This window comes from Accipiter gentilis, chromosome 17 (genome assembly GCF_929443795.1).
Source record: "Accipiter gentilis chromosome 17, bAccGen1.1, whole genome shotgun sequence".
Classification (NCBI taxonomy): Eukaryota; Metazoa; Chordata; class Aves; order Accipitriformes; family Accipitridae; genus Astur; species Astur gentilis.
Window position 1 is genome coordinate 3,804,866 of NC_064896.1, and position 27,069 is coordinate 3,831,934.

Genomic DNA, 27,069 nt, shown 5'->3' on the forward strand with positions numbered 1-27,069 from the left:
ACAAGCGATTCTGAAATTCAGTCTTAGAAGACTATAAGTGTGCAGTCCTCACAAGGAGTTAATGCCTCGTTCTTTATAATAGGAATCTTACTTTCATCTGGGTTTTGTGACCTCTGTGTGCCTTTTAATCTTAGGACTAATAGAAGTTCTTTAAATATATTAAATACCTGAGTCACTGACTGCTTATCTTCCCTTATACCTATTTTTCATCTCCTGCCTGCAGGACTGCACTTTGATAAAGGACTTCACTGTTGATTTGGACAAGTCATGAAGGAAGGCCAGACCTTCCCAAGGTGGTCAGGTGTTTCCCCACCCTTTTTTTTTTTTTTTTCTCCTTCGGAGTTTCTGTTGTTAGGTGCTCCCTCCTCTTTTTTTTTTCTTTTTCTTTTTTTTTTTTCTAAACATCTAACCATAAAGAATGGTTTCATTTTAAAAAGAGCAATTAAATATGCTCATTTATATAACTTCTAAATTGTGTTTAGTTTAATATTTTAATTCCTTCTAACTTAGCCTTTCATTCAAATAGTAGCATAGCATTTAAATAGCATTCAAGTGATAGCAAGCCTTCTCTTGTCTTCTCATGAGCTATTACACTGTTCTTGCTGCTCTAAATCGTGTTGTATAGATACTTTTTAGTACAAAATCCCTTTGCTGGGACGATAGCATTTAGCATTTGTGTCTGTACTGTGAAACTCTGACCTGGTGAACTGTTGACTTACATCATTGAATTCCTCTCCTGATCCTCTGTAATTGAGATCCCATCATCCAAACCCAAACTTGTCTGATCTGTTCACCACTCGATCTTCTTGGTTAACCGCTTATCTCTGTTTCTCAATCCTTTTATTTGTAGTCGTGCTGCTGTAGTTCAGAAAGTAACCACGTCGGATGCCTTGTGCAACACGGCAGAACCTCTGGTGCATGAATCTCGCTCGCTCTTCTTACTCTGAATCTGCTAATGCTGTATGCTTGCGTGTTAATCAAGGCAACCTTCCTGAAATGACAGATACATGGGTTTTGATGAGTGACTTGCTGGAATAACTCTATCTTAACTGTGCAAAAAAAAAATTTTAATAAATTCAAGTTTAAGTGGACTGTATAATTTAGATGAAAATGAGTCCACAGGAGTGAACGTAAGGATGAAGTGAGTCACTGGCAGGTCAGTATCTGTGGTTCATAATAAAGATGTATTTGTTATGTCAACAGATGGGACAACAGCAGGTGTGTGGCAATAGTTTGAAGTTTATAGAAACTCAGTGCTGGATTATTAAATTTTTCCACTTGTGTGACTTTGGAAATTTGCCTAGGGAGTTCTGTGTGGACCAGCTTCCTGAGCTTCACCACTGCAGTTTCACGCTTTGAAATGAATTTATGAATTGCCTTAATGTTCAGGACAAAGACTGTTCTACTGCTGGTTTGAGAAATGTCTAGTACTCCCTGAAAGCAGATGTAATCTGAATGATAAATAACAGCACTGAGGCAGAGTTCTGTGCTCAGAGGTGTAACTGTAAAACTTTGCACGTTAAAGCTCATATGTGCTCAGCTCCATGTCTGACACAGTTAATCTAAGCAGAGGCCCAGACCTGGAGGACAGGCTAGTGCAGGCTGTGGTGGGAGGTGCATCAACTTGGAGGAGGAGCAGCTTAAACATCACGTGCATTTTTGTACTCTTGACTTTATTCCTCAAACACCAAACCTACCACTACGTGTGTTTTGGTATAAAAAGTAGTGCTATTGGAAGAGTAGCTTTCAGCAGGGCATTGAACTGTATTTGGATTGAGTTTCATTTCAACTGTTGTATGTGATAATTTACGTTTTAGCATAGGCTTATCTGCTCACAAAACCTTGAATTGTCTGCTTAAAGTCTGTTAATGTCACGTAAGTATCCACCAAGGCGGTCACAGCACTGACAGCGCTCGATTGGCTTCTCAGCCAGAGTCCAAACCTGTAGTAGAGACTTTGGCAGGTGCAGGAGAGCTGCTGCTTCTTAGTGTTACCTTTCCCCATGGCTTTCCAGCCTCCTTCACTTTGCTGAATAGTGACTTGGTTTCCCTCTTGTATGTTTTTTTTTTTTTTCTTCCCCTGTCATATTCACAGAACTTTCCTGTGGAGTTGTTTGTTTCTCTGGATCAGGTCTCAGTCATTGTAATAAATTACTGTGAAAGTAGTCTATCTCTTCAAGGATAATAAAAAGATTATTAAATCTGAGAACAATGGAGTAGGCAGTTGTGTATTTCCAGACTAATCAACAGTTTGACTTTTGGACTTTATTTCGACTCTTCTAGAATGAGGTCAAAGAGGCTGTAACTGCTCGAGTTCATTCAGCTATGGCATGAAGAAGATAGAGATCGTTTCCCACCCCACTGGCTGGAGGTAGATGATGTCCTGTAACAGTGACTTATCTGAGCTCTTTCTGCCTTGGAAATCAGATAGTCAGCTGCTTAAACTACAGCAAGAACATTGCCTTTCTTGCTGTATTACACTCTTGAATGCATAACATACATAAACTATTTATCTTGTAACCCTGTCTTTGTTTCAAGCTAGATTCTGGTTGAAAGATACCATTCGACTTATGTTTTCTGTTTTTTGGGCTTAGTTCTGACTTGACTTGGTAGCATTTCCTTTTAGTAAGAGTGAAACTTAGCTAACATCCATCATGCTTAAAAATCTTATGGTCCACTTGTGATAATTTGTGTTTGCTTCCTCGGTTGCCTGGAGGTAATCAGTGTGCAAATACATGGGCAAGTTCTTTATATGCCCCATTCTGTATGTGGATTAATCCTTGGGAAGATGGTTGGGAAGTGTGGGATTTAATTTAATTGATCTTAAAATAGGAGAACAACCAATACACAGCTGGGCGTGATCAGACTTTGTTCAGAGGGCTGGTCCTCAATTTATCACTGTGGATTTATTATTAACACATTTGGCTGTTTTGCAGGGTTGGGTGAAGGGAGCTAGCGCAAGCGGAGAGTTCTGTAGGTAACTCGGACGCTGTGTGTGCCATATAGATCGAGCAGCTGAAGATGCTTACGAGAAGAGGGATTCAGCTTAGGAGATCCATGTGTTTTTTACCTTTAAAGGAAAGTATTTTGGTTTTTTTGCCTTAAATGCAAGCTGTGGTTATTGCAGGGCTATGCCTTTTGGGATAACCTGGAAGAAGCAGAGACAGGAGCTGCTCCCCCCGGCCACGCTCTTTGCCAGGGCAGGATGCATTTGCAAGTGCCTTTCACCAGGTGGGGCTGGGAGCAGGAGGGGAGGACTGTGCAGCAGGGAAAAGACCACCTCTATAATGGGATTCTGCCCTTTAAATCTAGATTTTGATTAGAATTTTTTATTAGATTAGATTTAATAAAAATTAGATTTTTTTATTAGAATCGCTGTTTAAAATCGTATCTGTGCAAGTCTAATTTATAGTTATGTATTGAAAAGGTATTCAGTGTAGAAATATTCAGAAAAGGACAGATGGGCACGAAGCGTCGTTGTTAAGCGCAGAATTTGAGTCTGTGACCCAAACACCCAAAGATTTGGGTGTTGTGGTGGGACAAAAGTCTTACTAACACTGTAAAATAGTCTTTAAGGTAGGGGTTCTTCTTTACTAAGAGAAAGTTTAATTTCTTCACAATGTGAAAAAGAAATAGTGTTGGACTAGCCCTGTTCACTAAAGCATCAGCTGTTGATGATCACTAATGAAGAACAGATGCACAGCATGGCAAAGCAGTAAACCTTTTCTAAAGAAAAATACATAGGAAAATAGGCCAGACTTTACCAAAACTGTTCTAAGCTCTGCACGTGTTGAAGGAAGAGGTGTGCTTTGTGCCGTCTTGAACTTGGAAAGAACAGTGAAAGTACAAAAAGCAAAATCCTTCAAACGGATTCAATTCCAGGCAGTGAAGAAGCAGTTGCACTGAGCTTGTCCACAAACCTACCAAAGTAACGTGGGAATTGTTCAGTTGCTCAGCTTTTGAAGAGGCAAATGGCTGTTAAAATTATCAGGCATTGCAAAACAACCAAAAAAAATGTTCTCATGTTTCTTTTGTTTTAATTGACTTTCACCTAAAGGCCATTTGGCAAAACAATGAGTAAAAATTGTTGTAGTAAAAAAAAAAAAAAAAAAGGATGTATTTAACAAAATCTGAATGCATGTATGGCAACTATGTGTGGTAACAACTTAAAAATGTACAGGGATGATGTATCACATTTACAAAAAATAGCTCAAATTTAGAGTCAAGTGACTACAGAAGTGTAAATCACCCCCTTAAAGGTCGTATCAATTACCCTCCTTAAGCAAAATGAAACTACAAATGCAAAAATAGTATAAAACTGATTAGTTGAAAAGATGTTTCCTGTCTGCTAATTCAAACCAGGATTAGTGATTTAAATTAATTCAAGCAGGCTAATAAACATTGGTTCTACATCTCCCTTCTGGAGCAAGATAAAGCCAGGAGCTCTCAGCCTCCTGCTAGAGCAGAGCCCGATGTCGCCGTGGCTGGTGCCGTAGGAAATTGGGTGCTGGCTGCTGTTGGAGGCGAGATAGCAGATGAGATGGAGACAGCCCAGTCCATTAGGGTAATTTCTACGTCTGGATTAGCAAAGCTCAACCCTGGCCTGGTGTACAGTGGGCCAGTTAATTAGATTTTTCTATCTGCGCTTCTCATCTGCCTGTATTTCACCACTCTGGGGATGAACCGAAAGCTCTTGCTTAAGGGAGAAGGATCACAGCCAGTTTGTCGCGGAGCTAAAAGTACTACCAGAAAGGAGTTTTTCGGTTTTTTGGTTTTTTCTTTTTCCCAGTCTTTCATTTAAAAACATGAGTTGCGATGTGCTTCCGATGAGGTTTGCTGGTGTCTTGTATAGCTGAGAGGGGGCTGTGCCCAAGCAGCAAACACCTATTGCGCGGAGCCAGCCCGCGTGTCCCGGGGAGGGGAAGTGCTGTGAAAATTCTTCCTTAGCTGGGAGTGTCGTATTTTATAATGGGACGTGACCGACTCCTGGGGCAGCTGAGCCGGTGTTTGATGCCCTAATTTGGCTGGGTGAAACTGGGATTAGAGGGCACAGTGACTCACGGTGACAACAGCCGTCTTGTGCCATACGTGCCTGTTTGTTCAGGAATGTTTTGCTTCTGTTTTCTGCTGGGATTGTTCTGGATTACCCCAAAAATCGGCGCTGCCAGAAAGAGCGCGCTGGCTCCCAAGCTGGGACCGGTGTCAGTGCTGAGAGCGCAGCTCCCCGGCAACTCGGGGAGAGGATTTGCCATGGGGGGAATGACTCTGAGCCTTTGGCGCAAGGTGTTTTAATAGCAAATTAATTATCTTTGCTGTTCACATTGTGGCAGATTTCTTGGGAACGATGTTTTTTCTCATCCGGGATCATTCCCTTGGGAGTGGCACGGTGAACGCCTGCTGCAGCCGGTGGTGTGGAACTTGACCTCCGGGCCATAAGCAAGGTCGGGGGGGGCGGGGGACACAGGAATAATTTTTAATTCCCACATCTGTTTCCCCAGCCAGGGCACGCTGCAACGGACGATGTAACGAGTTAAACGGCAGAAGGGATGTGGGGGTCCGGCTGCGTCCTTCCTCTCACACAAAGGCAGGATGCAGTTGCCCCTCGAGCAGCGCACGGTAGGTAGCCATCGCTCACGAAATCAATGGTGCCTTTGTGCGCCGCGTCGAGTGCGCAGCTGTGCGCGTTGCGAACAACAGTCATCGCGTGGGAGAAGGGAGATGAGACGGGAGCGAGCAGGAGCCGGCGGCACGGCCGTGAGGGCTGCGGCACCGGCACCCAACAGCGATACGAACGTGTGATTCAGCCTGTTTGGAGACAGATCTCGCTATTGCGTTAAGGTATTAAATCCGGGCGTAGGAGGTGCTTGCGGAGAAATGGAGAAGAATGTTGTCAAACATTTGCTCGACTGCTCGGGTTGCTCTTTCCAGCTGCAGGAGAGGAGTGGGGCTGGTCCGTGCGTGTGAGCCACGTCTGCTAATCCCGGGCAGGGGTGGGCGAAGCTCTGAATCCCCAGCCTGGGAAGCTCTGAATCCTTCTGTTTTACTTAAAACACAGAAAATGGCTATCTTGGGAAAGCAACTCAGGGCGGGGGGAAGAATTGTTCCATTCCTCTGCAAAAGCTTTGTGTTAAATCCAGAGGCAGAGCTGCAGCTTGTGTAAATTGTTGTGGCTATGCTGAAATAAATGGAGTTTTGGCTGCTGACGTCAGCTCGGGGATGGCCCCTAGAGAAAAGTTTCGGTTTATGTAGCCAGGCTCACAAAAGCACGTGTATCGCTTATCTGCTTGGCCAGATCTTCCTTTGAGTTTTCTCCCCACCCTTGACCTGTGCCGATGCCGTGTCCTGCTCCGGGCCGTCCCCAGGACCACAAACCTCCGCTGTCTTCGTGGTGCCCTTGCCCTGACCCGGCACGTGCGGTGGAAGAAGTGAATGTCCTGAGTGGGACAGGCCATGCCTGGGCTCCCGGCTCTGCTTGGAAAGCTCACGGAAGGGTATTTGCCTGGGGGGGGCAGTGGCTTTTTGTAATTCCTCATTCAGGTGTTAAAAATAATTGGCTACGCGCTTCAAATGAAACTGAAGCCAGCGGAGCGGTTGCAAAAAAATTTCGATCCCTTTTGTGAATAACCCCCACATGCTTCCCCTCTGCAGGAGGGGGAAGGTCCCATTAAAAATTGATAGTCTCTCTGTCAGCTGGATTTTAATTCAGTGAGTGGATCCGACTACTGATGTGAAAAAATTACCTTTGTCACTGCGATGATATTTTTTTAATGAGACAGAAATGGTTTGGCGCCTTTCCAGCTAATTAAAATCTTTGCGAGTCCACATGCACCGGCACAAGGGGACAAGAAGGGAAAATTACATTAAGTGCATGATTGGCAAAACAAAATTGAGCTCGCTTTTATTTATTTATTTTTAATCTATTACAAGCATGTGAATGAATCCTTCTATTATTTATGCGGGAGGATAAAGAGAGCTTTGGGAGGAGGCAGAATCTGCTTTCAGCTTCAACTCTTCTTTCCAGACGACGAAAGTGGACACCTTGCCGTTATCCAGGGCAGAGATAAGTGAAGGCAGTTGTGCGAAAAGGGAATAATTCACGTGTTTTGTGGGAGAGTAGGGCATCACCCAGGAGGAGACCATCTCCATGGGCACAGGGTTCATGTCAGTGGTCTGTGGGTTCCCCAGGACACCACAGGGTAAATCTCACTGCTGGAAAAAAAAAAAAAAAAAAATAAAAGCCTTTCACCCTCCCAAGGGCAATCAGACTATTTCAGCCGGAGCATTCTATGAGCTAAGTCACCCTGGGGTTTCCTTATGGCTCCGGATCGGCTGACGGGATTGCTCCAGCCATCAGCCTGAGCTGAAAGCGTTGCTCTCCAGCTACACTGGGGGTTTTGCTACATCACTCGCCCAAATTGCTCTGCGTGCACAGAGCATCTCGTCTTGAGGTTGGCCACGTTGCCGGGGGGGACTTGGCCCTTCTCCAGCCGCTGCTGCCTTCCTCCCTGCCCTCAGCGCAGCGTTCAGCGCCTTCCACTGCCCGCACGGCAGTGCGGAGAAACTGCAGCAAATGTTAATCTAATTTATTGCTCGCTGTCCTTTTCGGGGTGTTTTTTGCTGGGGGAGGAGGAAGGAGATGAGACTGGTGCTGAGCTGGAGATGCTGACTCACTGTGTGAAGCCAGGCAACTCATGAGATCACTCCTGCCTCAGTTTCCCCATCAGTACAGTGGGTTTAGCATGCTCTGGTGGCATAATGAAGATTCATATTGATAAAACGCTCGGTGATGCTCATACCATTAACATCATTTTCCGATGACCAGGACTCTTTTGGCAGTTAAAGAGGCGACTTTGCTGCGGTGAGGCCAAGGAGCAGTACCCGTGAGTACCGTGGCAGGAATACCCCAGGGCTTTGGGATGCATTTACTCATGTAACGCTTTTCCTAAAGCCCACCGAGGTGCCTAGTGCTGGGGTCCCCCGTAAGCAGATCCCAAACTTGGATAAAGTTCAGACTGGGGGTGGGAAACAGAGAAGAAGAATGAAGCTTTACAGCTGAAGGGATAAGAGCAAGCGGCAAAAGAAATACCCTCCTGGCTGTGCCACTCGCCCCAAGAAAAAACATGCGGCGTGGCCAGGCAGGCCAGGCTTGGGCTGGCTGGAGTCGCTGCAGCTCCCGGCCATCGCCGCGGTCCTTTGCAGCTCCCTTTGCCCGCCTTGGCCTTGCTTTGGCACCGGTGCTGTGCTGGCTCCGTCAGGACCTTCCCCGCGCCGCTGTGGCAGGACCGTGGCTCTGAATGCCGCTATTGTGAGCCCTGCGGTCGCCTGGCTCTGCCAGAGAAGGGGCCCCGGCTCCCCAGCTTTTTGAGTAAGCTGTAACGATGCTGTAGGTCAAAAGGCTGCGGTGGGAGATTCCCGGGAGAAGCCAACGATGCCGAGTCCTGTATCCTCCGAGTCCCGGTGCTCCTGCCATGTGCCCTGCTGTGCTATCCTGCCCCGAAGGTAAACGTCTGCTCTCCAGGTGATAAAAGGTCCAGGTCCCCCCTCTTCCTTCCCGCACCGCCTGCAATCCCCACGGCTCTGTTTTGCCGTGGGTGTGTTACACCCACCTGCTATCAACCACAAACCTTTTGATTTTTGTAAAAAAAAATAATAAAAAATTAGCCTCTATTGCTGGAAGCGAGGCCCCCAAAGGAAGAAAAAAAATGCTCTGAAGTCCTTGTCCACATCAACCCCATTTGTCTGCAGTCATTTTTCCCCTGTGCTTTGCCATCGTGGCTGCAAGATTTTTCCAGTGACGCAGCTAATACAGGGGGAGTGCTGGGGGGGGGGTCTCTGAGGTCTGGGACCCCACTTCTGCCTGTGCTGGACACCAGTTTTCCAGCTGGGTGAGCAGGCGGATGGATCCTGGCACGGTGCCCCATGGGTCTCCTCGATATCAGGGAGGAACCAAGGCGGTGTTTGGATGTGCAACCAGCAGCGCCGGTTTATCTTGGCCGATTGCAGGCAGAGATTTGCCTGTGGAGCTGAGGTGGCACCAGCCCTCTCTCCAGCTCCTCCTGCAGTGGCCTCTGGGCTGTGTGTTGCCACCACGGCCCGTCAATGTTCCCGTGGTGGCCGTCCTCGGCTCCCTGCTTGAGCGTTCCCTGGAGATGGAGACGTCGAGGATGCAAAAATCAAGGCGTGGAGTTCCCCAGCACCAGCCGCGGTGGCCCCTGCAGTGACGTGCCATGCGTTGGACCTTGGGTGCTGGGACCGAGGACGGGTGAGGTGCTGCCCTGCCTTGGGGTGGGCTTGCTGCTCCAGCTTTCCGAGGCACGTAGGAGTTGAGATGGAGCCGTGCGAACAGCAGGCAAGGAAATAACCCTGTGGAGCCTTGTCCTCGGTGGGATGGGACCTCTTTGGAAGTGCCAAGAGTGGGGGATTAAGTGGAAATCAGTGGGTCTGGATGTAACCAAACCTCGCATAGGTTTGCTGTACTAGAAGTAGGGACTTGCCCTGCTGGGCTGAAGCCCGAGCAGTTGTGCATGTTGAATTTTCCCCCAGATTGTGCCCATCGATGCAAAGCAAGGCGTCTTCCGACGTGACGAGTGGATTAGCAGCATAATGCCAAGGCAGATGGTGTGGCACAGGGCGGATGCAGCGGGGACCTTCCTGTACAAAAGCAGGAGGGGTTGCCAAGATGTTCAGGGAGCCCTAAATCTGTCTGCCCCTGGGGTCGGTCCCCTGAAACTGGACTGGTGTGGCTGGACACATCATCCCATTCTCCTGGGACAACGGGTGTGCGAAGAGTGGGATTTCTGCCTGCTGCCAACAGAGGATTTGGGTTTATTGTCTTGAACTGCACATCCCTGCTATTAATGAGCAGCCAGGGTGTCATTTGAATTTAAATGACATCACAGATGCAGCCCTGCTAATTGCTCATTTGCTTACCCAGAGTAAGTGTTAAAGCAGTAAAAGAAACCTGAATCATAGAAACCTCTTGTGCATCTAATTAGGACGGCTGTAGAAAAGCAGCCCGTGCTTTAACCACCTTGTCCGCTGCCATGCACGGCTCCGTTTCAGTCCCGTTTCTCACCTCACTGTGGTGAACAACCGGGGAAGTGATGCAGATCGCCTAGAAATACTGCAATTCATGGCTGGGACAGATGCAAAGGATTTGAAAGGGAGAAAATCGTGGCAGCGCTGGTGCTCAGAGAGATGCCATGCGGAGCCTGGGTGGGCTCGGGCAGCCCTTGTGCTGGGCTGTGAGGGAGAGGGATGGCTCCAGCCCTCAAATATCTGCTCCAGCTTTGTGCCTAAACTTGTGGCTCCAAATGGTTCTTATCGTAACTTAGTAGGAGCCTGAAGAGTGTCTTATAGCGATTGTTACACAGAAAAAACACTGGGCTAAAGAGGTGATTATTAAAATTGCAAAATCAAATACCCGGTGTTCAGAAATACCAGAATTTCAGCCTGAGCAGGTAGAGTGTGTGCTGCAGATAACCTGCTCTTGTAATGGGAAGATTTGGGAAATCTTTGCTCTGGTTCTGCCATGCAAGATTGTTGTTCTCCCTGTCTGCGGGGCAAGAGTGGCGTCGGTGAGGACCATAGCTGCTTCTGCGAGTTTTTAGGCTGTGACTCGGGAGGTTTATGTTCAGGTCTCCATCCTGCTGTGTGCGTATCTGGGCTTTGGGACGTCATTCCCTTGGCACCACTGTGCTGCCTCAGGCTGCAAGGTTTAAAGAAGGTGGAGGAGTTTCTGTCACTGTGTTTAGGGAGCTGCCAGCACTATACATGCTGCCGCAATATAAATAATTTTATCAAAAAGATTATTTCTGAGTCCTAGTAAGAACTGTGAGATCTTGGCTTCTTGTCCCGACCACGTTTCCTTTTCTTTCTCAAGTCCTTTGAAAAAAAAATCTGGCTCCTTCCACTGTGACTCAGATAGGAGGAAATAAAATCCACATTCATCATGTCACCGCTTGAGTCAGATCGGCATTTACGCCATTAGTCCGGAGCAGGTTGGCTTCGTGATGGGTGTTTGCTTTGTTCCGTGTGATGAATGTAATTAATCTTAGATGTGGACTTTGGCCAAAGAACCGCCTGGAAAGCTCAAGGGAATTCGGATGCCTCCTTCGTGGTGCAGAGCTTCACCCCATCGACAGGAGCTCCCTCCGTGGAGGTGCGGGGCTAAGCTGGGAGAGCAGCAACCTGCAAGGGACTCACGTTTCTGCAGGTGTAATGTCACGTAAACGCTCAGCGACCACGTCTGGTTCTCCCTGCGCATTCTCATCCCATGCCCTGTCACCTCAGGTTTTGGCTGTGATGTTTAGCCCTGAAGCAGCCCTTTGCTGCTCCAGTAATCCCGCTGTCCCTACATGATAAAAAGGCAATTAAATAGTCACATCGGTATCTTGCTGCCTGCCAGGTCTTGAGGGGCAAATGCACCCAGGGAGACAATTTGGGTCCCTCGCTGCTTCTGATGGCTGCCTTATCTGCTGAGGGATTTAGAAGGCGCTTGTCTGATGTTCAAGGCTTAGCTCTGCGGGAACAGCCAGAGGTTGCTGCCTGGGGAAAAGATGGGGAGAGGCGGCTGCCAAAATGGCATTGCACGATAAAGGGTTTTTGTGCCTACGGCGTGGAGGGTGTTTACCCGGGTGCCACATTCAGTTTTGAGGCTCATAGCAGGGTGAAGAGGAAAGCACCGATGTTTTCCTTACCTGGAGCAGGACACGAGTGATGGGGACACATCTCCACCCTGGCTGGAGCAGGGACTTGCCTCCTTCTTGCACATTATGGCACTGGGAACAGGTAAGTGCTCAGGGCAGTGAGGGGGAGGTGGAAAATCCTCCCTCCTGCACAAGGGTCTGGCACTGACCGTATCTCCCATGCCGTGTCCTGGCCACCCAGCCTGGGCTACACCAAGCCCAGCACCAACTCCTTGGCGTAGCCCCTTTTGGGCTGTCTTAGACTCCAGATGAGCAAATCAACTGCTGAGGTCGGCGGGGTTGTGCCGAGGATGGGCTTGGGTTGGTGTTTAGGGGGGAAAAAAACGGGGCTGGACACTGGCACCTGGAAAGCAAAGAGAGACCGATCCTGGAGGGACGATGCTCCTCATCATGGCTAGAAGTGGAAACGGCCCTGGGAGCTAGCAGAGATGTAAAACTTCAGATGCTGACTAGTTTATACCTGCACTGCTGAATGAGCTGCTGCTCTGCGGGCAATCCTGGGGCAAATCACTTAACCTCATCCAGCTGTTCCCCTAGGAGAAGGAATTAATTGAATTATTTTGTCTTGATGGGCCCTCTGAAGCAAGCTGACTGCGATCGCTGCTGACACACCAGCAACTGCCAGGTCAGTAGAAGACCCTGCCAGGTTGGGGCAGGGGCCCATTTCATTCCAAGTGTGCAGACAGAGAAATAAAGCTATTTCAGACCCTGGGTGCAAGTTGAGTCTTAGCATATATTGCAGTGAAATGAGCTGGGGCCTCGAATGAGCTGTTTGCTTTGTCCTCTCCCTCTCCTTGCTGGCTCCAAGCACTGGTCTGGGTCAGCACCACACACCTTCATCAGCTGCGCATTTCTGGCAGCCGCTCAGGAGCGGAAAGTAGTTCCCTTCTCTCCTTCAAGGGTTTCTCCCATGCTCGAAGCTTTGCTGTGGAGCAAAGAACATCAGCAGTATCGTTACTGTGAGAAGAAGACACACAGAGTGGTTTGTATTTTAAAGGTGACAGTCTTGCAATAAATTGGGATGGATTATCAGGCGTCTACAGTGATAACATGGTTTTGGATCAAGCAAGCCTGGGGATAAAGAGGTTTCAGTGTGGGGTTTGGGGTTTGTTTCGCTCTGATGTTAGCCTGCACCCCAGAGAGAAAAGATACTGGCTCGGTGTAATTACTTTAATTGGACAGATCTTCTGCAGATGCCATTTGCAGGCTGATGAAAGATGGGGATGGAGCTGGTGCTTCCACTCTCTGCTCACACACAATGGAGCACGCAGGACACGAGAGGCTGCCGGTGCTGCGCGCTGGCTTTCGACACCACAGCTTTCCCCGGGGTCTTTTACAGAACTTGCAGACCATTAAAAAGCCACATCAAACGGCATTTCTTCCATTTAAGCTTCATGACAGAAGCCAGTCCAGGGTGTTGAAACCCAGCTGGGAGCTGCTGGGATATAATGGAAAGAGTTCATTAGGGGAGTCCCCAGCTACGGGCAACTTTCAGGCTTTTCAGATGATAGAAATGCAGGGGGAAACCTAGGTGGTGGCAGTTGATTGCTGTGCTTGAGGGTAGCGCGGCTGATTTAACCACTTAATCAACTGAAGCTGGGCAAACTTGGTATTTTTATTTTGAGAGAAGGAGGTTGCATACTGTTTTTTTCTTTAACCAAGTCATGTTATCAGTCCAGCTCTTTGAAACACCCAGAGACTAACCTTAAAAGAAAACAGCCTATGACCTTAATTTATTTACTTTCAGGCAACTTCTATACACAAGGGTGGGGAAATACAGATTTTACTTAAGCAGGCACAGGAAATGGTGTGTTTTCTTTCTCCCCGCCCCCCCCCGCGATAACTTTTAAAAACAGAACTGCAGTAGATTTGGGTTTTTTCCTGAAGGAGCTCCAGGTGCCTGGTGTGTGTGCGTCTGTGCAGTGCTGCTGTAGGGATGTGTCCCGGGAGGTTTCCCAGCACCCAGAATCAACTTCTAGCTCCCTTCACACTTAGCTGAGGCTCGAACTCTGCCTCTTGGTCCTTTCCAGGTCCCTTTCTACAAAAGGGTGAAGCTGAAGTCTTTGTTTCCTGATGCTCACAGTAGAGAAAAGACCAATATCTGAATTTTGAAAGTAGGGCAGTGAGAAATACACGGCAAGGCAACAAGAGGCATGGCAACAGCCTCCTGCTGAAAGAGGAGAGTCAGGCATTCAATTACTCCTGTTGTATGTGTGGTCCTGAGAGCCAACTTTCCTTTTCCCCTCCTTGGATATCACCTCCAAATGCGGGGAGATGCCAAGCAGTTTAACTTTGCCAGTGTTTCAGTGACACTAAAGGGAGCGAGGTGAAAACTCTGCCTGTGTCAGCGTTCCTGTAAACCTGCCCCCACCATGCCTCAGTGTAGGGGACGTAAGGCAGCCCAGGGAAACCTGCAGACAATGCCTGCTTTGTCTACCTCCCTTCTCCTCGGGCGCCGTGAGATGCTGAGTCCAAACATTTAACCACAAAATGCATTAATTACCGTCCAGCTCCCTGGGGTAAGGACCATATGCCAGTAACCAGAAAAAAAAAAAGCATGCTATTGCATGGAAAGTACATCGATTGTTAAATGACTCCAAGCTGCAATTACTGCCACTAAAAGTTCTTGATTAACATTTCCTAGAAACATTTAGTGCTCCAACCTCTGTGCTTGGAGCAGTGTTAACTTGGGCCGTGCAAAAGAGGAGCGACCCAGAAATTGTGGGGTGAAGTCAATTTCCCACATAATGATACGGGATGCATCCTCTGCTCCTGTAATTCTGCCTCAACCCACAGCAGAGAGCTGTTTTCCACTGTATTTTTCACCACTGTCAGATGTTAACTCTGGGTCCGGTTCCACGCAGCGCTGTGCGTCCTCAGCTGCTCACTTCAGCGCCTTGTGGGACCAGCTCCGTGAGCCTGCAGTTAATGCTAAAATTTGGCATCCGCCCCGGATGAAAATGAGCTATCTAGGGACAGCTGGCTGGGAGTTACAGCAAACTGCAAACAGTCTGACACAAGCAGAAGTTTGATTTCCCCCGCACTCCCTGTAAATCTGGCGGGCTAACACCCTCCGATCCTCTTCAAAAACAAACACGGCTCAACACAGGGGTAATAAAACATGAATGAGCGATATCAGCAGAACAAAACAGTCCATCCTAGGTGGCAGGGGATGGATGGAGCCCAAAATCTCGCTTGGTGGCTGGATGGGAGGCTAGAGGAAATTGGAGCTTATGGGGTTACTTTGCGAAAGGGGCACCATCACAGCAGAGCATCTGGGACACGTGGTCTCTGGTCCTGCGGTCACTGCTCTTCCTCTTCAAGTCTCCAGGGAAAGATTTTGCAGCGTCCAGGCCTGCAGACAAGTCCAGGAACCCGAATTAGCATTGCAATGAGAATGCTGGTATTTTTAAACCAGGGCGTGTCATTTCTGCCTTTCTTTTAATAGGTGTCCGTGGGCAGGTTCTTCTCATAGCTTCATCCACCATTGCTTTAAAGAGCTAAAATGAACCCGACTGTCAGTCCAGGCTCTCGCTTCCAGCCGTGGCTGGCACTGGATGGTCTAGCGAGCAGCCGTGCTGCATTCTGCCTTCCAAACCTTCCTCAGCACCCTTTCTTCTCGAAGCAGTTTCATTATGTTTAAAAGCCGGGATGTTCGTACGTCATGTGGTCCCGCTGTGCTGCAACATGACCTGCATGCTGAGCTCCTCCAGTGCCTGAAAAACTCCCCTCAGAAATAAAAAGCCATTTTTGAACCCCAGGGTCAATGCGGCGGTGAATTCCACCGGCTGAACGTGCACAGCGAGGGCCGGGGCAGGAGAACGCTTGCTTTGATATCTTTAACATCTGATGCCTCCCGTTTCAAAAGCACTTGGAAAGTTTGAGATGGAAAATTGCTGCATAAAGGCCAAAAGTGCTAGAGAAGTGAAACAATAATATGCTGTTTTGCTGCTCTGCCAAATGGAAAAAAGCCTTCTCAATACAGCATAAAATAATATAGAGGGAGTGACCTACTGGTCTAGGCATAGGTGGGGGGGCCAGAATTGCTTTGTTCTGACTCCCTGACTTGGTGCAAATTTAGCTTTGAATAAGTCACTTAACTTTTCTGACTCATTCCTCACAGCTGTAAAAGGTGGGTAATACTAATTTTCCTACGGATTGTTAGGAGGATTGGTTATTTATTTGGTAAAGCTTGGACAAATTAATTCCGAGTATTATCGAAGAAAATCTTCCAGTATAACATAAGTAGCAATTACAGAACTAGGAAAGAATCAAGAGCTTTCAGCTTTCAAAACCGTTCTGAGCGTTGTTACGGAAAGAGGTTTCATTTGAATGGGGAGGATGAGGGGTTTGGTAGGTGGCAGCTGGAAACCAGGAAAATATCATCTAAAAGTAAAATAACCGAAAAGATATTAAGCAACAGACAAAGCTGGTGCAGCTGGATATAAATGAAATAAGGTAGCTATTAGCTGCTCTGCAAGATAACAGCATGTAAACTCTTTTGTTAGAGAAGAAATTCAGTGGTAGCGAGGAAAAAAACGGCCTTGGCAGCTCCTTTGAATGGCTGGTAAAACATAAAAAAGCAGAGTGCCTCACAGACCTCAAATTTGTTGCTCTACACCTTCCTTTAGCAGCGCCGTGGGAGAGCTATTTCTTTGTACTAAAAACAGTGCCTTTTCAAAAGTAGGTGGTTCTTTGCTTTGGGGAGGCTTATAAAGCATTTCAAGTTTTACAACCCCCTGTGATCTCGAAACTTTCGGCAGAGGAGGGTGGTGAAGCACCGAGAGGAAGGCTTGGTCCTTGGCTGAGCGGGGTGGGTATCTGCTTCAGTGCTCCTTAACCTGGCGCTGCTCAGCCCCGGTTCAGAGGACTCGGCTCTTGCCTGTCCCGGCAGACACCGAACAAGCAGCAGAGGGTAACAGCTTTCCCCTGCCAGCGTGCTGCTGCAACAGCCTCGCAACAAAAGCCCCTCGTCACCAGTTCCTGAACAACTGGGGACATTTGGCCCAACTGGTGCAGATTTCTTACTCTGCCGTGTGGAAAAAGTGAACATAAAGCCCCGAAACTGATGCTCATGGAAGGTCTCTGTGACAATCCCATTTAAGGAAAATGTTTTTCCCTCTTCTTTATCCCACCCATGTTCCAACGACAGTGTCCTTTGTGGTACAGGCTGCAATTAATTTAAGGGCAATTATTCCGGGAGGTTCCTGGATGGGCCTGGACTGCACTGTCCTGCCTTGCTCCCAGATCGGTTTGGTTACAGTGACACACCGATTCCAATTTAGACTGTCCCACCCCATGAATCAGCGAGGTTCCTTAGACTTTCTGTAAAACAAATAGAAACGAATCTTCCACCGGCTCCCAGGGAGTCTGCTGAGCTGAGGAGGGCTGTACAAAAGCTGTAGGAATGGGAATGAAAAGGACTTTGTCACATCGGTTGCCCAGCCCTATCAGCACCGGGATAGGGTCTGACAGCAGTTTTTCCTGCTCTAGATGAACGATTCAAGGACATTCAAAGATGAAATTTGCTTAAAGACATCCGGTTATGCAGAACTGAGGGTAGTAAAATGCCTGGAGAGATATGAGGTTTTGTTATTACCAGTGAATACTCCGTTGGTAACCATTTCATCCAAAGCCATTTCTGGCTGCACGGATGCATTTGGGTACAAATTACAGGGAGGTTCGCTCCAGCGCCGGGTCACAGACAGCATTAAAGCAGTAGAGGTGGAGAGCTGCGTCTACAAGTCATTCAGTGTCACCTCAGGGTATCCCACAGCCCCAGCGCATCCTACCCTGGGAACGGCTCTGCCGAGACGTCCAGGTGCAGCTGAACTCAGACTATGAAAAACAGAGTCTGAGCTCCTGAAAAAAGGAAGGACTGGGAGCGAGGGCGGGTGCTGCCGAGGCATAAAAGCTGCTCTGTTCACAACGGCTTGGACTCCGCAGGCATGAAGTCGCATGGGGAAAATGTGATCGCAGGCTGCGTGCTGCCTTGTGCTATTTTGGTGAAAAGGCTGGAAAAAGGGCAAACTGTTTAATTTCATTCCGACGTTTCGCCTAATTCTCCTGCGCATTTTTCTGTCCAGCTCCTCAGTCCCTGACCTTAATAGCGAGGGAGAAACTGGGCTGGAAACACTCCTCCCTACTTCTCAAAATAGATTTTTTTTTTTTTTTTAATTTTCCCCCAGCCAGGAAAGAAGCTATTTCTGCTGCTCTGGCGCAGACGCCCGCCCTGTGGCTGGTCCCGCACCCCGGCGGTGCTTTGAGGGGGAAGTTCCTAGTTTTGAAGCTTTTTTCCCCCGCAGGCGAGGCAGGCTGCAGACACACACGATATACACACACACACGATATACTACACACACACGATATACTACACACACACGACCCCTTCCCTGGGCCTGGCAGCGCCCACAGGCCTGCGGCCTCCGCCAAGGCCGGGCCCAAGCAGGCCGCTCCCAGACGTTAGGTCATCGGGCACCGCACCAGCAACGGGGAGCGCCCGCCACCGGCCTCACCCCGGGGTGGGGGGTCCCCCAACGGCCCCGGGGGTATCCCCCGGCCCTGCCCGCCGCGACTCCCCCCTCCATCCCGCCTTTTCCCTCAGGCGGCACCGCACCCTGCGGCCCGCCATGGAAACCGTTGCCCACCCCCCCACCCCCGCGCCGCCTCAGCTCAGCCCCGGCCCCGCCCCTTTGACGTTGGCCCCGCCCTTTTTGACGCTGACCCCGCCCTTTTTGACGCTGGCCCCGCCCCTCCCGCCTCGCTCCCGGCCCCGGGCGGGCGGCTGGGGCCGCTGGGGCGGGGCCGGCGGCAGTCGCGCGCAGGGCGGGTGAGGCGAGCGGTGTGGCGTCGCCGTCCCGGGCTGGCAGCGGCGGGTGAGGGCGAGAGGCGGGCGGAGGTTTGAAGCATGGCGTTGTCCGTACCGGTCAACGGGTTGAAGGAGGGGGATAAAGAACCCGTCATCGAGCTCTTCGTCAAGGTAAAGGCGGAGGGGTGGTGGCCCGGCTCCGGCGCCGAGCGCGCCGCTCCCCGACCGTTGGTCGCCCCCTCCCCCAACCGCCGTTTTCCCGCCTTGAGGCGGGGGTGGAGGAGGGGGGGGGGGGGGGGCTCCAAGTTTTCCTCAGCGACTCGCTCGGGGCCGCTTCACCCCGGCGGACCGGGTCGGGGGGGGGACCGGGCACCCCCTTCCCCACCTACTGTCGGGGCTCCCTTCCTTTCTTCCCCCCCCCCCCCCGCCCCCTCCAAACTCCCTGAGGCCGGGGGCGAGGCGGGACGGCGGGTGTCTCCTCACGGCGGCTCCGGGCTCGGCTGTAGGCGACGCCTCGTCGTTCGGCTCGGTGCGGGGAGGCTGGGTACAAAAGGGCCCTTCGGTTGGGGAGGGTTTGAGGGTGGGTGTGTGTGTCCGGAGCGGGGAGGGAGTGCGGGGAACAGGGGGTGAGTCGGTGTGTACAGATGGAGGGAGTGTCGCTGCGAACCGCAAATAAGTCACTTTTGAAAAGTGTGCCCGCGTGCGTTTGCTGGAAAATTCTTTTCCCGAGAGCAAATGGTGCAGCTGGTGCATAGCAGGACTGTGGGCATGGGTAGCAGAGAGGAGTAACTTTGTGCACCGCAACGCGTTGCCCTCGCGATTCAGCGCCCTGCGTTGTGCGCCTAAGTGTGCGCATGAAGGTAGTAAAAATACGAGTTACTTTGCACTCAGTCCCTCACCTACGAAGTCTGCTTTTGTGTCAGAAAGCAAACATGTAAATGCATCACCAGTTTTTCTTCCGAACTAGAAGAATGAGCATGTGTTGTACTGCCCTTATCTGGCAGAGATAACATATGGTATCTCCACATGTTTTGCATTCATATATTGCAGTATGATGCAATATTTTGCATCCTCCGGGGCTCTAGTGATGCAGCATCTTAGTTTTACTTCATGTCAAAAATGCAGAGAGTAAATGGTGTTAATCTTTTCTTACTGTGCTTAAACTTACTTTGAAGAAAGCTTCTGTAGAAAAGTATTCTAATTCTTCAGATGAAGTTTTTTCTCTTGCAGTGAGAAAATAATGAAAAACCTTCATCTGGGATCTTGGGAATTGCTTAGTATAAAAGCCATGGTGACAAACACGAAAATTTCCAGCAGGCTAGGTAGAGCTTTGAAAATAAGTTATTAAAGATAGATTTTATTTCTTAAATGATACTCTAAAAATGTTGAATTTTTCCTGTTTCAGACTTTTTAGTGTTATCAAGAGGCAGTAATGGGACCCAGGGAAAGCATTGGAGTAGAGGATTCCAGACTTGATTTTAGTCAGAATATTTGGGCTCTTAGTGTAGAGGTTAGAACTTACTAGCACAGCAATTAAGTTACAGATTACTTTGAATTATTTGTAGCAGTACTACTTTAATATGACATGCCAATTTATCTTCATCTGACCTAACGTTTGTTGGCTGATTTTCCTTATTTTTTTATACAAATTCGAGCAAGTGATTGATGGCAGAAGGATTTGAGGGCAGGGGGAATAAGCTTTGTGGGTCTGTTCAAAAAGGATATTTTATGCACGAGGGGTAGCATGGAAGAGGGTGTAAAAACAGTTGTGAAAAGCATGTATTGATTGTGATTAAATTGCTGTTGGACCACTAAAGTTGTGAGACTATTTGAAAGGGGAAAAGCAGGGAATTTTTCTGTCCCCCTCAGCTGAAACTTCTTTATTGGCATGGATTTAAGGTTATATTTGGGTTTATCAGTGAGTAGTATCTCCCTCAAGGAAGCCTTTTCCCTGTGTTATGAATAACTGCTGCAAGCTGTGTACTGTCTCCCTTTAGGATAGAGTTCAGGTTAAAAAAGAAGTTATTGTCTGCCTTCATGATCTTCAGGTAAAGGTTATTTCCCTGTAAAATTCAGCAGAGGAAGAACACCCCCCACCGCAGCAGACAGACCAAAATAGTTGTTTCATCTGGGTGTTGCTGCCTGTCCTACACTTTATTGAAGCTGTTAAGTATTATTGGAAGGGTGTTTTTGTAAAGCTAATAAAACTCTTGTTTGTTACCTGTCTCATTAAAGTGGTCACTTCATAAAATGCAAGCAGAATATTTATGGTTATTCAAGAAAACTAATAGTGTCTGTCTAGAAGAGCACTAGATTTTGATTTAGTCATTCCCCCCCTTCCCCGCCCCCGTAAATGGGAAGGAAGCTCGGTGTCTGCTTTAGTCTCTTGCATAGTTTTCACCTGGTTATGGGTGCAATCTAGAAAAAGTCTGCAAGTTACTGAGTGAACGTTAGAGTATTTTGCAATGTAGCTAATCACTTTTCAAACGGTATATGGGGTCTTGGTTCTACCTGTGCACTGTTAGTCAGCAAAGCTCTTAAGGTAGAGGTAGTGGAGAGACTTCTTGACCAAAAAAGAAATCTCTGCCAAATGCCTGCGGCTGAAGGGCGGTAACTGTATGACCTGTGTACAAAGGATTGTAGCAGCCAGACTAAGATGAAACAAAGGTATGGATTAAAGCTTGAGAAACAAACCTGTGAAGCAGGAGAAACTGTTTGGCTTCATGCCCAAAATGTTGGGTTTGAATCTTATTAAATTGTGATCAGTAACAAAATAGGATGGGCACAGCGTGGGGAAGAGTGCACACATGGTTAGGTTTCAGTTATGAATAACTATATAGGGCTGTTTGTCACCAGCAAATTGCTTTGGTTTATTCAAGAAGACAGTGTATCAGTCTGCTGTAACTTGTATTTTCATAGTCTGCGATAAAAGTATGTGCGGAATTAGGATACTTGGGTAAGAAAATGTGTTGCAGTGCTGAAACTGAGGTGAATAATCTGTTTCTTGGTCTCAGATAATGAGTAGCTTCAGCAGCTTATTTGTTACAGTGCTGGTGGGCTGCCTGGGGTCTCTTTTAAACTAAGTGTAAATATTTTTCAAGTCTTTCCTCCGAGAGCTGATTAGGAGAATCTAGTGATGTATCTGATTTCGTTTAGTTTTCTCATATGTTCTTCACATGCTTTATTAATGAGGGAGGCCCACTTCCATTGTCCAACAGAATATTTTCATATGCCCTTGTGGCATTTCAGAGTAGTGAAGACTGTTGTAATGAACGTGCACGCAGAAACTCGAGTGTTGTGATCTGAATACAACTCGTATAAGCCACTTGTAATAGCTGCAATTTAGTTGATAGTGTGTGGATTTTTATTGTAAATAAAAAAGCGTGGTGGACTGACTTGGTCAAATAGAACCACTCATCTGTGCAAACCACAGTACAGAGCTTACAAAACTACTTGTGCAGTTTCTTTAAGACAGTGTACAAAGGAGATGGAGCTGCTCAAAGCTCAGCCCTTGAAGTTCTAGAGGGCAGTCGGTGATTGCATTCTTGTAATAGCAAGGTGAAGACACAGATGATCAACAAGTTTGGTGTTAAAGGAAAAAAAACAAACTCAACAAACAAGAAATTCATAGTTGTATATCTGCTGGCATGAGACAGGTTATAGTAGATGTAGGTAACTATTGAGGAAGGTGCTCTCTTCAACTGTGTAACATGTGTATACTTGCAGATTAATTAGACCTTGGATTTCTGGCAGCTTTCAAATAAGATGTCATTGCGAAATTTGGCACCTGTTTTGAAAATCAGGTAGTGTCTACTATCTGTTTACCTGTGAATTGTACTGTCAGTAGGAAAAAAGCTGTGATTTCACATTTAATAAATACCCTGCTCTAAAACACCCCCAATGATTGTAACAGAAGCTTGTCTACATTTTTATATATCTGAATTAAACAGAAATTTGGCAGGTGAACTGTTTGTCTTCCGGGATCTAGGTCCGTTTTGTTCAGTTAAATGTTGGAGCCCGTGGCAGGAAAGGGATATGTGCATCTGCATCTCTAGCAGCAGACTTGACATTAGCTCAGGGCTGGGTGGGAGGAGTGTGATTTGTCTGAATTGCATGCATTCAGGTCTGCCTTTGTTTTACAGTTGCTCAGTTTTACAGTTGCCTGTGCGCATCCTTACGTAAGCTCTGATGTGTCATTCTGGAGTAGTATAGCTGCTCTATATTGGTTTATAACAAACCATCCCATGATCATCATTGTCATCATTTGGGGAGGGGGGGGTGGTTGCTTTTTTTTTTTTTGACAACTACAATATAGCTGTAAAATTAAAAGGAACATTGAAACAAGGAAAATAACAAGCCTAGAGACATGCAACATTGCTTCTCAGAGATATTCTTGTCAGGGGTAGGCTTGTCACTTGATAATCTTAGTAGATAAGTCTCTTCCTTAGGTACCAGATTATCCTTTGGAGGTTTTGATGTAATAACCTCAGCACCTGAGAACTTTCTCAGTCCACCTTTGATATCTATTTGGTATAGGTAGCAAAATTTTGTGGGTGTCTTATTTCTTGTGAGCAAATACTGGAGTATTGCAAGGGATCCTTTTATAAACTGAGATGTAACCATCTTGGTATATCCAGTGTTTAGTTGTTACAAATCAGGCCTTTTCCTTCTCTAGCCACCAAACTATATTCCTTTAAATTCTGCTTGGGAAAGTTCTTATAGCCTGAAACCTCCTTGTCTTTTTGATTTGAATCTGATTGCTAATACAGAAACTGGTGTGCTTGGTACAATGTTTAAAAATACAGAGATGGTCTCAAGTGTAAGTATTTTTTTTTTTTTGCAAAACATTGGAAAGTAAGCTTCAAGACTGCTAGCAATCATTTTCAAAGGGATGATACAGATGAGTTAGCTTTTCTTCAGTTAGAAGTTGCTTCTGAGTAGACACTTAATGAGTAATGGTTTTATTTACTGGCATCTATCCTCCCCTTTCCAATGATTAACACCTAGACAGCTCAGTTAGATTGTCAAGAGAACTTGTGTTTTACTTTGCAGCTGAAAGATGGCTGACACTTGTGCACTTTTCCTCCTTGCCCCACAAAGTGGTCTGAGAACTGGCTGAGTTCCTGAATTTCAACTCATTGCCCTTTACAGCCTGCTAATCTGCCAGCTGGGATTGTACGGTCATCTGCAGTGGTGCTTCTGAGTCATTTGCTCCATGGTGCATACAAGTGCTGTATGCCATAGATGCATTCTTTGAGCATAGATAACTGCTATAAAAGACAAATCTGTCTTGAGTTTTCTCAGATAGGCAGTATCTCAGGCTGTGTGTTGAAGGCTTGAAGGGGAAAGAGGAGCCTGTGCATCAGAGCACGTATTGTGGGACAAACTTTAGGGCCTGGTACCTATCAGAAGTCATAGGTAAATGCACATCAAGGATCTGAGCAGTCCGAGTCTCGTTCCTGATGCTTTTGTATGTCAGTCTGTGGTTGTGTGTATGCGCAGTAAGGAATCCACAGAAGCAGGGAAGAGCATACCTAACACAACACCAAAGTTCTTGTGAAAATATTTGAAGAGAATCCTCTTAAGAGGTGTCTTGTCTGTGTGTAAAGGTAGTTGATTATTGAGAAATTACATGTAGATACAAGGAATATATATGTAAACTCAGTTTCAGTGTTAGGAGTGGGTGGGAGGGTCTGATAGTCTTTCAGTGGGCATCACTGTGACAGTATTGGCATCTTAAGAAGTTAGTAATCATTACCCTCACAGCCTGAAGTGACTCAATGTCACTGTCTAGTCTATCACTGGTTATCCTGACCTAATCTTGTGGAAGGAAACAGGAAAGAGAGTTCTTTATTTGAAGATTATTACTGTCTGTCTTTTAATGTGAATAGGGTAAGCAGAGAAGTAGGTGGTTCTGTAGCTGAACTTGTGGATTTTTGAAGGCTGTGTTGTCTCTTACAAAAATCTGTGTTTGGAAAAATCTAGTTGGGGAATTCATTGAACTTGTAGCTAAATAGTAATTTATGTACTTTGACAAATGACTTTTGTACTTTGAGGTTGCAAATTTGATTTTTAAAGGTGCACATTAGTTAAAAGGGACAAAAAGCCTTGGGCTGCTATTGTTTTCTCACCAGTGTAAGCATGTTCAGATTGTCTTTTAAACGAGACATTCATTGTGGTATGACTAACACAAGGCCTATACACTTTTATAACAGTGCCTACCTACATCAACTCCAAGTTCTGGCTGGGCTGAACAGAAATCTGTAAGAACTACTTTTAAGACTGGATAACTGTACTTGGCAGTAATTGGATTTGTTGTCTTTTTTTTTTTTTTTTGGTAGGTGTTCTCTTTTGCCCTGCAACTGATAATCAACTGAGCAGTGCAATTCTATAAAACCTTAACTGGACAGCATGGGAGAAAGTAAGGTGTTTTTGTCTGCCAGTGTAGATGTTTAGTTTGTCTAAGACCACAAACTTTAATTAAGATGGTCATTGGTTTTGAGTTGACTGTCCATGGAAAAATAATTTACATCTGTACTTATTATCCATCTAATTTGATTTTTATCTTCAAAGTTCTTTGTAAATAACCCATAACAAACAACTTATTGTCCTAATCAAGTTTTTTTTTTTCTTGCATATTCTTTACTTCAGAATGATAGAGTTTCACTCTTAAAATAGATGCTAGGTACTCGCTCTGTGCTCATTTGTTGTATTAAGTGCTTGTGAACATTTTAACAGTTAAAACACCCAAACCCCAAGTCGTCATGTTGCCTTGATATGAGTTTAAGTAGAGCTTTGACTTCAGGAACTTTAAATCCTTTATTTAGAATATTTTTTCCTAAAAAAGATAATAGTTAATTTTTTTTAAACTTGTTTTGAGTTATTTGTTTTTTTTTTTTTTTTTTTAATTCAGGTCAAACAGGCATTTGTGGCACAATCTGATTTTTAGGGCTCTGAAAGCTGTGTTTGTTTATGCTGAAGTGAAAAACATAAGCTAAACTGCTATTAATTACAAATGTCTTTGTGTGTGAGTTCTCTGAGAGTTCAAACTTATTCCTTGTATTGTTGGCTAGACAAAGGGCAAGGAACTTTACACGAGGAAAGGAAATGACTTAGTTCTGTACACTGAATATCCATATTAGGTATAAACTAAACATAGGAGTGTAATCCAGGAGTGAAGTCATATCTGTATATTTTCATGAGAAGAGCTAATGAGATCAGTCAGTGCTACTGGATCAGCTTCAGAGTTTTTTGGCTCTGTTAAAGCATTACTATTTTGGCTAGAGTTTGATGGTCTGTACTTTGGAAAGCTGCTTTTCTTAAATAAAGGAAATAGTTTTTATGTGGTGGTGTCTGAAAATAAAATCAAAGCAAGCATAAGTATAGTTCTGTAGTCTTTCAAAGTGATGTATTAGCTGCCCTAGTGAGACATGTTGTACTGGAGCTTAATGAGATAAAGCAGAGTGTCCCAAAGGAGGAAGTTCTACGCTGCAGCTGAAGAACTTGGATACCATCTCCCAAGGGATGTAGAATACAGTCATAGAGGTGCCTTTTAATAACTAAGTTGCACATTGCTTGCCTTGGAGCCAGAAGCAACAGAGAACAAGCCTTCCTTGAAACCTTTGTGCTCTAGCTGCTCTAAAATAAAAATTCCAACACCAGTTTCAGTCTAAGATAATGCTTTTCCTTGCTAGAGCTTTTGAATATGCTGTTAGAAGGGGGTACAGGTTCAAAACTGTAGCTCACTTTCAGTGAGTTTTGAGAATTTGAGCAATTTCTTTGTTCATTGCCACATTCTTCTGTGGACATTGCTGTTTACATTTTGATTTGGAGGCAGTGGTGGTTTTAGCTGTATTCCTTATTTTATCAGGGTGTTGAAGCTCTTATATGATTGCTTTTGGGCTAGCATTTTGGCATGAAACTTGTTTGGGCATGTGACATCAGCTGTCCTTCTCGAGTTCAATCTAAGTCAGCCTGGTGACTTGAATGACCTGGCTGTTGGTGGAGAAGGAGCAGTGCACAGGGTGAAGTTGGGGCAGCTCTTCACCATTCCTCTCTGCTGATCTCTCCAACTCATTGCTCATCTTAGCTCTGTGAATTAGGTTATAAAATACCATAAACAGAGTTTGTTTTTCTGTCCTGTAGAAGTGATGCATGTTCAGAGGTTTATTTGAAGAACTCTTAAATGCCAAAGATAAAAATTTTAGTTGGTCTTCTGATCCCCAGTGGCAAGGTTTGCAGTTCTTTCCTATGATTTTTATAGACGCTTCATTATTTGCGGGGGCGGGGGTTTGGAAGTAGGTCTCTTGGGCTGTAGCCAAAGCACACACTGTACTTTGTTAACAAATTTAGTAAGTGTGGGGGGGGAGAATCATTGTCATATGCAGTCCCTATTCCAAGTTTACATGCTAGGTACCCAAAGGCAAGTTTCAAGCACTATAAAAGAAACCCTTAGTACTGTAGAGTTAATTGCCTGCTTACAGTTTCATACTAGAATATTGCAAGAACATGTCAAGCTGTTACACAGCAAATTTTAGTCAGTTTAGCCCTGTTT

At 46.4% G+C, this 27,069-nt stretch overlaps 1 protein-coding gene across 1 annotated transcript in view; it reads left to right on the forward strand.

The window, feature by feature from the left end:
• Nucleotides 1-18,519: 18,519 nt before the first annotated feature.
• CLIC4 (chloride intracellular channel 4) overlaps nucleotides 18,520-27,069 on the forward strand; it is a 33,208-nt gene continuing 24,658 nt past the window's right edge. The window contains exon 1 of the mRNA XM_049820258.1: nucleotides 18,520-18,686. Within this exon, the coding sequence (XP_049676215.1) occupies nucleotides 18,615-18,686 (72 nt within the window). The 5' untranslated portion in view covers nucleotides 18,520-18,614. The remainder of the gene's footprint in view (nucleotides 18,687-27,069) is intronic.